The sequence below is a fragment of the Pristis pectinata genome, chromosome 1 (assembly GCF_009764475.1).
Source record: "Pristis pectinata isolate sPriPec2 chromosome 1, sPriPec2.1.pri, whole genome shotgun sequence".
NCBI classification, from domain to species: Eukaryota; Metazoa; Chordata; class Chondrichthyes; order Rhinopristiformes; family Pristidae; genus Pristis; species Pristis pectinata.
In genome coordinates this window covers 79,024,003-79,036,202 of record NC_067405.1, presented here as the reverse complement: position 1 = coordinate 79,036,202, position 12,200 = coordinate 79,024,003, and the positions used below count along the sequence as shown (strand labels likewise).

General features: G+C 44.3%; 1 protein-coding gene across 3 annotated transcripts in view; it reads left to right on the top strand.

Annotated features, from left to right (window-relative positions):
• The window catches only part of ical1 (islet cell autoantigen 1-like), a 109,372-nt gene that overhangs the window by 39,674 nt on the left and 57,498 nt on the right, over positions 1–12,200 (top strand). For all 3 annotated transcript variants that reach the window (XM_052023459.1, XM_052023452.1, XM_052023467.1), the window contains 2 exons: positions 5,728–5,851; positions 6,599–6,797. In XM_052023459.1, coding sequence (XP_051879419.1) covers positions 5,728–5,851; positions 6,599–6,797 — 323 coding nt within the window. The remainder of the gene's footprint in view (positions 1–5,727; positions 5,852–6,598; positions 6,798–12,200) is intronic.

Sequence of the window (12,200 nt, the reverse complement as noted above, 5' to 3'; positions counted from 1 at the left end):
CAGGGTTCATATTTGCTATTCTCTTCTTTGTCATGTATTTGTAGAAGCTCTCAAATGTGTTTCTATACTTATTGCTGGGTTACTCTAATATTATGTTTTATACATCTTTGTCAAATTTTAGTCGTTCTTTGCTAGTTTCTAAAATTCTCCCAATTTTCACACCTATATTTCTTCTCAACTTTGAGCCTTTTTCAAACTAATCTCAACTTCTTTAGCTAGTCACAAATGGATCATGTCTCCCAAAGAATCTTTACTTCTCAATGAGATTATGTTGATTGAGGTTTATAAACTATTCATTAGATATCGGCCACAGCTAATCTATCATCAAAGTTTTTAATCTAATTTCCCAATCTACCTTAGCCAGTGAGCCCTTTGTATCTATATCATTGCCAATATTTAATTTCATCTAATTCAGACAAGGTTGCTACACAAAAACTGAGCATGAAATTCTAATTAGTCCTGCCTCTTTGCCCATTACCAAATCTAAAACAGCTTTTCACTTGTTGGGTCCACAACATATTAATCTGAGAAACTGATTTAAATTCATTCCATGAACACCATTAAGGTTACCTTGGCCAATTTACTTTCTCAATCTGTATGAAGATTAAAATTGTCCAGGATCCTTTCTCACTATTGTTCTTATGACACCCTTTATTATTGGGGGGAAAAGTGGGAAAGTGTCCAGGATTTCCACTCTACTGCGATTCAGAGGCACCTGTGGAAAATTATTCACCATGGGTTGAGAGCAAATTAGAGATCATTTAGGATCCCTCTTGGCCAAATAGATTGCTGACACTGTCTTCAATCCCATTTGAAGAATAGACGTTTGGGGAAGGGCCATGGAATCAGCACATTGGCAAAGGAGGGGAAGTAAGGAGCATCAGCAGAAAGATAGAGAATAAATAACTGCAGACAGGATAGATTGCAAGAGTAAGTTGGCTTCATCCTGACAGCAAGCACCAGTTTGCCTGAATGGCTTTAATGAATATCAATGCTAATAAAATGGTTAGTCAAAATGTAAAGGTAAATCTGAATTGAATTCAATTTTAAGACTTTCTTTGTCTAACTGCATCAAGATGAAATTCAAACTTTAGCACCATGGTTTGCGTAATGCGTTTCAGGAGAAAGTTTTCATGCCTGTATTCTCCTAATTTTCTCATCTAATTGTTTTGGCACCTTGCTTCAAGGAGATTTTAATTTCACATGTGAGAAAATTCACATTGAATTTTCAGATTATTCTGTTTTTGGCTAAGTCGTGGCATATTGACACACACACACTCACACTCTCTCCCTCTCCCTCCTCTCACACTCTCCCTCTCCCTCTCCCTCCTCTCACACTCTCTCCCTCTCCCTCCTCTCACACTCTCTCCCTCTCCCTCCTCTCACACTCTCTCCCTCTCCCTCCTCTCACACTCTCTCCCTCTCCCTCCTCTCACACTCTCTCCCTCTCCCTCCTCTCACACTCTCTCCCTCTCCCTCCTCTCACACTCTCTCCCTCCTCTCACACTCTCTCCCTCTCCCTCCTCTCACACACTCTCCCTCTCCCTCCTCTCACACACACTCTCCCTCTCCCTCCTCTCACACACTCTCTCCCTCTCCCTCCTCTCACACACTCTCTCCCTCTCCCTCCTCTCACACACTCTCTCCCTCTCCCTCCTCTCACACACTCTCTCCCTCGCCCTCCTCTCACACACTCTCTCCCTCGCCCTCCTCTCACACACTCTCTCCCTCGCCCTCCTCTCACACACTCTCTCCCTCGCCCTCCTCTCACACACTCTCTCCCTCGCCCTCCTCTCACACTCTCTCCCTCGCCCTCCTCTCACACTCTCTCCCTCGCCCTCCTCTCACACTCTCTCCCTCGCCCTCCTCTCACACTCTCTCCCTCGCCCTCCTCTCACACTCTCTCCCTCGCCCTCTCCCTCCTCTCACACTCTCTCCCTCCTACCTTTGCATCTCTGCTTTTCCCCCTCTCTGCACCAGTCTCTCTCCATCTCTCTGGCTTCCTCTCTCTGTCTCCCACTCTGCCTCTCTCCCCCACTATCTCTCCCCCCTTTCTGCCTCCCTCCCCCACCTCGATCTCCTCTTTCTGACTCAATCCCCCCCTCTCTACCTTGATCCCCGCTCTCTGCCTCTCTCCCCCACCTTGATCCCCCTCCTCTTCCCCCTCTCTGGTTGTCTCCCCCGATTCTGCCCCTCTCCCCCCACTGCTCTCCCCCTTCCTCAGCACCTCTCCCCTCTCCCCCTTCCCTCTACTGTTGACCCCTTGCCTCTCTCTCCAAAACAACAGAATGTTTGGTCTCAGTAAGAGTGACCACAAGACCACCAGATTGCCATAAACACCCCTCAATCACTCATGTCATTTGAGAAGGAAACCTTTGTGCTTACCCAATCAAGGACTCCAGAACCACCATTATGAGTGACACATAACTGCCTCCTCTGTTCCAGGGCCTGGCTGAATAAAAATAAAGTTGGGCATATCTGGAAATTTTGAATTAGTTGGAAACCCCCACTTTAATGTTGTGAGATCACCTTGTTGCTTTTCATTCATCGCCTTCAGTTTGCAGCCATCAACAGTGACCAGACAGTAACTCGCAGTATCTTACCCTAGTCCCATTCAAGTTCAAGGTAAACTTTCCAGAGCCTACGTTTGAAAAGCAAAAGCCAGTTGTGGGCAGAGTAAAATATTTTACATACTACTAGTTTTGCTTTACTAAAATTCCAGTGAAATGACAGAAAACAGAATGCTGTTGATGCTTTAAGATCCAATAGGATTGTACGCACATCCTTCTTTATTAATCTTTATCTTTGCTGAAAGTATAATTAATTGTATGTGAATCAGTGCAGTAATTAAAACCAAGAATGCTGGGCTTGATTCTGCTCTGGAAGTGTTGAGACAGTTTGTGCCTGTAGGTGACGCTGCTTGCATGTTTTATACCAATGCGTGGTATGCTGGTCTGTGAGAGTCTGTTCCTCATACAAGAAGTATGGCAGCATGAATTAATTACAAAACTCCAAATGTAATACAGCCATGTCTAAACTGAGTTCAATCAGGCAGACTGTACTGAAACTAAAATAAGATGTTGATCTGATTCAGTGCCATTTTTTGGGACTTTGATTCAAACCCAGCCTTCTGCCTGCTTGCTGGAGGGGTGTTTAAGTGAATTGAGATTCAGCAGTCTGAGCTTGGTCCTGGTACATGCAGGAACTCTCTTTAATTAAGGCCAGGTTGGTAATTTAACTTGAAGATCCAAAGGTGACTCTGTGAGAAGGGGAAAATAGCCAGAGATATTCTTGGACTGGGCCTGAGCCAGAGTTTTTGCACACAGCAACAGGAGCTTTAACTGAAAATCAAAAATAACCTGCAGATGCTGGGAATCTTAAATAAAAATAGAAAATGCTAGAAACACTCAGCATGTCATGCTGCATCTGTAAAAAGAGAAGCAAAGTTAATATTTCAGGTTGAAGACCATCAGGACTGGGAAAGAGAGAAACACATTAGTTTTAACTTGAGAGGGGGTGGGGAGGGATCATGGGACAGAGGGCATTTCTGTGAGAGGTGAGGCCAGGATTGCCCTCGTGATGAAGCCACCTGGTAGACAGAAAGTTATTGAATCACTTGACTGTGCCATAAATGACTTAGAACAGTTTTCTATTAACTGTACTTGAAATGAAGTGTTCTACCTCTCCCGCCAACATCCTTCAACTCGAAGAGCTCGGTGTTCATTTAAAAAAAATAATTGGTTTTGCAAACCTTGTAAGAGAATGCCAAAATGCTGGCTCCTGTATAATATCCATACACTGAGATGTTGAAACTCCCAGCTCCAGGCTAGTAGAGCATGCTGCTAATTAAGAGAACTCTGTTTCCCTTTGTGGCCATTTCATGACTGTGCCTCAGATCAAGGGTCAGTTGGTGAGTGTGGAGGTTAGTCTTCTCAGCTTATGATCGCTGTGACACTGTGTTCTGGACCAATAGGTGACTCCTTGTTGCCCCCCCCCCCCCCCCCACCCAACCCCTATCATCAAATCATACCTTGCTCTGTCTCCCTACTCCCTTGGCACTTTCTCCTCCTTTGAGCACCTCACCTTGTTCCTTCCCTCTTGCCTCTCAAAATTCACGTTCTCTGCCACATTTCCAGGTGCTATAAAGTTGTTCTGTCTGATATACCTTTACTGCTTTCTTCCCTCAGCCTCTGCACCGTAATTCACCATGAACTTATGTGCCCTAAGCTCTGCCTGCCCGTCCTCCACAGTATAAATGCTTACCTTCATAGTCACTTCCTTCACCCTGCCTCCTCATGTGGTCTCATTTTTCCTATTGTCTCAGTCACAGCTAGCATCATATCTGAGAACTTTCCTGTGTCACTCTCTATTCACATCTCCCTTTCCACTCCTTAATATATTGCCTTTAGAAAAATCTCTCTCACAATGCACTTATTCAAAGTATATGGAATTAGTAGAGAACAGTGGTGCTGGGTTTATAAGATCAACCTTGATCTCACTGAATGGTGGAATAAGCATGAAGCCCAAATGGAGAGACAAGAGACTGCAGATGCTGGAATCTGGAGCAAACTGCTGGAGGAACTCAGCGGGTCAGGCAGCATCTGTAGAGAGAAATGGACAGTCGACGTTTCAAGTCGAGACCCTTCATCTGGAAGGCGAAATGGCCCACTTCTGCTTTTATTTTTTAGGTTCCTATGTTCTTTTATGTTTGATACTTTAATAATCCTAACTGTTCAGCCTTAAGTCTGCATTTGTCACAACGTTCCTACTCATTTAAACTGTCCCCTTCACCTTTGATGTCTAAATTCCCATTAAAATCATAAGTCTTTCTCACCCTAGTCTTTACCTGTGTGGCTCTCCTCTCCATTCATTCAACTGGCTGATATGGAGATGGTGGACGAATGGTTAAGCTACTCAGTTTGGTCTGATCGGGGCATATGAAGCACCATTGAGCCCTGCTATCATCTGTCAAAACCATTCAGAGATCATCCTGGGATGGAGAACCCAGCTCTACGCCTGCTGTTCCCTCACCAACCATTGACAGCAGTGCTGTTGCCCTTGTATTCTCTCATTGGTACCCCTCCATTGCTCCACCTCCCTCTCCTTTAAGTCAAACTCAAATAAAAACAGAAGATGCTGGAAATACTCAGCAGGGCCTGGCAGTACCAGTGGAACCTGAGACAGAGTTAAAGTTCAAAGACCCTTTGTCAGAACTGTGAAAATGAGAAAACAAAGTTAGTTTTAAGTTGCAGAGAAGCAGTGGATAGAACAAGAGGAATATCTCTGATAAGGGTGAGGCCAGCATTACAAGGTGATTCTAGTGTTTATGGAGCCATCTGGTTCGGGGAACAATGGGGGCAGCTGGAGAAAGGACTTTTAAATTGCTGTGAAATGTAGGTCAGAGCTGTTGCTGAAACCAGAAAGAGAATTTGCAAATGCCCGGCTTGTCAGGTTGTATCTGTGGAGAGAGAAAAACCAAGTTAATATTACAGATGGATAACCTTACAGTAGAACAGGCCAGTTCTGATGCAAACAAGAAAAAAGCAAGTTGCCTGAAATTGTTGAATTCAGTATTGAGACCCAAAGACTATAACCTACCATACAAGTGCAAGTTGTTAACGATGTAAGAATTAGAGTTCTTTTCTTCAGCTGTCATTGGGCTGATAATGTGTTTCACTTCAACTTTTATGACCTTAATGCTAACGGCTGCCTGATTCGACATTGCAGTTCTATCCCAGGAGGAGAATGAGTTGGGTATGTTCTTGAAGGGACACAGTCAGCAGGATAAAACACCAGCGGGGAAGATGATGAATGCTACCAGCAAAGCCCTGTGTGGGTCTGCAAAACAAAGGTACTTTTACTTGCTGGGGCTGAGGCCAACCCTCACACTCATTCTGCTTTTGTGCCTCATTTGATGCCTGCTTTTTCTTGTATAAGTTTGATGTTGATAATTAAAATAAAAATTGAATAATCATTTGCTCACCTTGCAAATGGGACAGTGCATTCAGTCTGTATTTGTGAGCAGGTTGGATGTAGGACATGTGATTCAGTTGAAGCACTTACCTCTCCCAATTTTTACAGTTGATGCAGGACTACCTGAAGCAGTGCCAAGCCATACAGACGATGCAGGGGACTCCAGATAACACTGGGCTGCACCTTTGAGTAAATGTTTGTTTTCAAAGTCACTAGGGAAAACCCTACTTTTCTAATGGGAGTCTGAAAGATAATTGCAAGAAGCATTAAATCAAATATCGGTGCTGCAGGTGTTTGCAAGCTTAGATATCAGGGACTTCGTTGCAACAAAGGTGCATTGAATTTAGTGTTGTTACAAAGATCTAATATCTAATATATAGTATCTAATATTTTTAAATTCTATACTTTGAAGTGAGAAGAAATGTAGAGTTATAGACTTCCATACCTGTACTGAGTGTTTTATACTTAAGCGAAATGATCCTGATTGCAAGTCTCAGAATGACGTCGAATTAGGAACATTGTACAAATCAGTAAAGTGAACTAATTTTAAATCATCCTGTTTTCCACATCTATCCTGTGATTAATGTCTGGAGTTGTACAGCTCATCTTCCTCCTTCCATTCCAGACTAGCTTTGCGTGTTCCATTACTTCGACTGGGACAGGAGGTGGAAACGTTCCGTCGCCGGGCAGTGTCCGACACACAACTCACTGTGAATCGGATGGAACAGACTCGGACCGAGTATAGGGGAGCGCTGCTCTGGATGAAGGATGTCTCTCAGGAATTGGATCCCGACACATACAAACAGTTGGAGAAGTTCAGGAAGGTATGTGTGCTGCACAGGTATAGGTATCCTCTTCAGGATGAAAGTGGCTCCAGTTTTATTGATTTATATTACTAACTAGTATGTATTTATATATTTAAGTATAAAAGGATGGATGATATCAACCTTGGAAACTTCAGAAACAAACTTGTTTCACTTTGTCGGTGTTTTTGTTTTACAGTTAGATTTCATTGGGCTAACAACTTACCCCATTACCCATTACCTTCTTTCAAGGGCAATGATCATGGGAATTTGAACTCTGAGGCTTGGTAAATTGATCCTTTATATTTGAGAGTGAGGTTTCTTTTCTGGATAATGCTTTAAAAGGATATGGAACCAAGCCAGACTAATGGAATTAGATACAAATCAGTCATGATCCAAAGGAAAGATGATATTGATAGGACGAATGGTCTACTTCCACTTCTATGCAAATAGAATACTATGCAAATACTTCCAAATATATATACAATACCTATCATTAGTACCAAAGGTTTAGATGGGGCAGAGTTTGTTAAGTGTGTCCAGGACGGATTCCTGTCACAATATGTTGATAGGCCAACTAGAGGGAATGCCATATTAGATCTAGTATTAGGTAATGAACCGGGTCAGGTGACAGATCTCTCAATGGGTGAGCATTTGGGGGACAGTGACCACCGCTCCATAACCTTTAGCATAGTCATGGACAAGGATAGGAACAAAGGGGACAGGAAGATATTTAATTGGGGAAGGGCAAATAATGGGGCTATAAGGCTAGAACTTGACAATGTAAATTGGGATGACATTTTTGAAGGGAAATGTACTATGGAGATGTGGTCATTATTCAGGGATCTCTTGCAGGATGCTAGGGATAAATTTGTCCCGGTGAGGCAGAGAAGGAATGGCAGGGTGAAGGAACCATGGGTGACGAGAGAGGTGGAACAACTAGTTAGGAGGAAGGAGGCAGCATACATTAGATTTAGGAAGCAAGGATCAGATAGATCTCTTGAGGAGTATAGGGTAGCAAGGAAGGAACTTAAGAAGGGGCTGAGGAGAGCTAGAAGGGGACATGAAAAGGCTTTGGCGAGTAGGGTTAAGGAAAATCCCAACGCTTTTTTCACTTATGTGAAGAGCAGAAGGATGACGAGAGTAAAGGTAGGATCGATTAGAGACAAAGGTGGGAAGATGTGCCTGGAAGCCGTGGAAGTGGGTGAGGTCCTCAATGAATACTTCTCTTCAGTATTCACCAAGGAGAGGGGCCTAGATGACACTGAGGACAGTGTTGGTAAGGTTAATGTTCTGGAGCATGTGGAAGGATGTGTTAGAGCTGTTAGAAAATATTAGGACAGATAAGTCCCTGGGGCCTGACGGAATATTCCCCAGGCTGCTCCGCGAGGCGAGGGAGGAGATTGCTGAACCATTGGCTAGGATCTTTGAGTCCTCATTGTCCACGGGAATGGTACCGGAGGATTGGAGGGTGGCAAATGTTGTCCCCTTATTCAAAAAAGGAAGTAGTCCAGGGAATTATAGACCAGTGAGCCTTACGTCTGTGGTGGGCATGCTGTTAGAAAGGATTCTTAGAGATAGGATCTATGGGCATTTAGAGAATCATGGTCTGATCAGGGACAGCCAGCATGGCTTTGTGAAGGGCAGATCATGTCTCACAAGCCTGATAGGGTTCTTTGAGGAGGTGACCCGGCAGATTGATGAAGGCAGTGCAGTAGATGTGGTCTACATGGATTTTAGTAAGGCATTTGACAAGGTTCCACATGGTAGGCTTCTTCAGAAGGTCAGTGGGCATGGGATCCAGGGAGGCTTGGCCATGTGGATTCAGAATTGGCTTGCCTGTAGAAAGCAGAGGGTTGTGATAGAGGGAGTGCATTCAGATTGGAGGGTTGTGACCAGTGGTGTCCCACAAGGATCGATTCTGGGACCTCTACTTTTCGTGATTTTTATTAATGACTTTGATGAAGGGGTAGAAGGGTGGGTTGGCAAGTTTGCAGACAACACAAAGGTCGGTGGTGTTGTGGATAGTGTGGAGGACTGTCGAAGGTTGCAGAGCTGGGCTGAGAGGTGGCAGATGGAGTTCAATCTGGAGAAGTGTGAGGTGGTACACTTTGGAAGGACAGACTCCAAGGTGGATTACAAAGTTAATGGCAGGATTCTGGGTAGTGTGGAGGAGCAGAGGGATCTGGGGGTTCATATCCACAATCCTTGAAAGTTGCCTCACTGGTGGATAGGGTAGTTAAGAAAGCTTATGGGATGTTAGCATTCATAAGTCGTGGGATCGAGTTTAAGAGCCGCAAGGTAATGATGCAGCTCTACAAAACCCTGGTTAGACCATACTTAGCGTACTGTGTCCAGTTCTGGTCGCCTCATTATAGGAAGGATGTGGAAGCGTTGGAAAGGGTGCAGAGAAGATTTACCAGGATGCTGCCTGGTTTGGAGAGTGTGGATTATGAGGAGAGACTAAGGGAGCTAGGGCTTTACTCTTTGGAGAGAAGGAGGATGAGAGGAGATATGATAGAGGTATACAAAATATTAAGAGGAATAGGTAGAGTAGACAGCCAGCGCCTCTTTCCCAGGGCACCAGTGCTCAATACAAGAGGGCTTGGCTTTAAAGTAATGGGTGGGAAGTTCAAGGGAGATATCAGAGGGAGGTTTTTTACCCAGAGAGTGGTTGGTGCATGGAATGCGCTGCCTGGGGTGGTGGTGGAGGCAGGTACATTGCTCAAATTCAAGAGATTGCTAGATAAGCATATGGAGGAATTTAAAATAGAGGGATATGTGGGAGGAAGGGGTCTTAGGTGAGGTTTAAAGGTCGGCACAACATTGTGGGCCGAAGAGCCTGTATTGTGCTATACTGTTCTATGATTCTATGAGGTGTTGGTCTTTGAGACAGTTGAACAGTGCTAAGATCTGATTCAGAGAAGTCCAGCTATGTGTGGAATCACCCCCTTGTGTTGAGGTGCCACAAGCAAAACGTCCTTCCTTTAACTTAAGATTTGAGACCCACAATTTCATGGGACAGCACTGCTAATTTATATCTGGTGAGTTGATTAATACCCATGAATGAGAACCTATTCCAGCATAAAATCTCTTCTGAGCACATTCCTCATTGAGGCTTGAGTAGAATCAACTCATCAAAGATGTGGGATTTAGAGCACAGAGTCATAGAGTAATACAACATGGAAATAGGCCCTTCAGCCTAACTTGTCCATAAGGACAGAGATACCTATCGAAGCCAGTCCCATTTGCTTGTTTTTGGCCCATATCCTTGTAAACCTTTCCTGTCTATGTGTCAGTGTTGTTACTGTACCTGCCTCAACCACTTCCTCTGGCAGCTTGTTCCATATACAGACCACCTCCAGCATGAAGAAGTTGCCCCTCAGGTCCCTTTTAAATCTTTCCCTTAAACCTACGCCCACTAGTTTTTGTTTTCCTTTCCTTGGGGAAAAAGACTGTGTGCTTTCACCCTATCATGATTTTATACACCTGTATAAGGTCACCACTCAGTTTCCTACGTTCCAATGAATAAAGTCCCAGCTTGCTCAACCTCTCTCCATAACTCAGTCCCTTGAATCCTGGGAACATCCTCGTAAATCTTCTTTGCACTCTTTCCAGCTTCATAACCAAAACTGTACACAATACTCCAGGTGCGGCCTCGCTAACACCTTGTACAACTGCAACGTAACGTCCCAACTCCTGTACTCAACGCCCTGACTGATGAAGGCCAGCGTGCCAAACGCCTTCTTCACCACCCTGTCTACCTGTGATGCTACTTTCAGGGATAAAGATAAAATACTCTTCTCCAATGACATTGCTTACCCCCATCACCCCAACACACATGCTATTGTCTATTACCACAATATAGTAATTTGGGTTAGATTGTCTGAACCATGGTCTGGAAGTTATGAGAGTAAATGTCGGGACTTACTTTGAATACGTGGTCTGAAGGTGACTGGATTGCAGAGTGTCATCAAGGTAGACATATTTTGTGCAAACAATTAAATATAGACAAAAATAGTTACAAATATTTTTAAATTTTGCTAACCATGCTTCCACGACTCCACATATTCCACTCCTCCACATATTCCACTCCTCTAAGTAGAGCAAGAGGTGGAAAGGTCATTGGATGGTCTCCCACACACTGCCCACTGTGAGTCAGGTGGCAGAGTTTTGAACAGAGTATGAAGAGCTCTGCAAAATATTGACATGGAAACCACACTGATGTTTCTCAGCTGTGACCCACTTTAGGGATGGGGGTGACCTGAGACGACATTGTTACCGTGTGCAAGGGCTGGCCACGTGACTTCCACGTCACTGAACTCCAAATACTGTGGAGTGTGCTGTAGGGTCGATGTATAGAACCTGGCCAGTAGTTTGACAGGCTGGTTGCTGGACAGTAAATGACACACATAGTGGTCACAGGCCATTGGTGAGTCACAAGTGAACTTTTGATTGGATGATCTGGCTGAATACTTCTGTACTGATGTATATATTGGCCTTCTAAAGAATGAGAAGAGTGATAGTACAAGTTGAAGGTAAAAAGAGTCCTGTTTGTATGGGGAGCAAAAAACAAACTGCTGGTGGAACTCCGAAGGTCAGGCAGCATCTGTGGAGGGAAATGGACGGTCAATGTTTATGGTCGAGACCCTTCATCTGGACTGAAATATAGAGTGGAGATAACTGGTAAGTCCAAATCAATGGTTGACTATTTTCCTCCCCAGATGCTGCCTGACCCGCTGAGTTCCTCCAGCAGTTTGTTTTTTGCTCCATGTTCCAGCATCTGCAGTATCCTGTGACTTTTGTTTATATGTGGAGTGTTAATCACAAATTATCATGGAACGTCCACACATGATTTAAAAAGGACTTGAGGGGCAACTTTTTCACACAGAGGGTGGTGAGTATATAGAACGACTGCCAGAGGAAGTGGTTGAGGCAGGTACAATGGTATCATTTAAGAAGCACTTGGATAGGTGCATGCAGGGGTGGAGCTCAGAGGGATATGGGCCAGCAGGAAATTGGGACTAGATGGTGGGCATCATGGTTGGCACGGACTCATTGGGCTGAAGAGCCTGTATCCATGCTGTATTGCTCTATGACTCTATGCTGGGGCTTCAGGAGAGTGCTGGTCTTCCTCTTTATGGTGGGGCAGGTAGCTATCAGTTCTTTTTAAAGGGCCTTGGGAATGATAAGTTTACTTTCTTAGGATCTAGAAAACATCATTCCAAGTTGTCTTCTGAAGCATGTAGTTGAAACCTAAGACTCTCAAACCTGGGGTGGGTGCACCCACTTTCGTAGGGCCATGGGGGGTGGGGGTTGCTGCAGTCTTGTAGTAAAGTTAGTAAGGGTTGCAATTATGAAGCAGAATGTTTGTTTATTCATAACTTGAGTGGAGAATTCGGGGAGGCAGCAAAAGAAAAATAT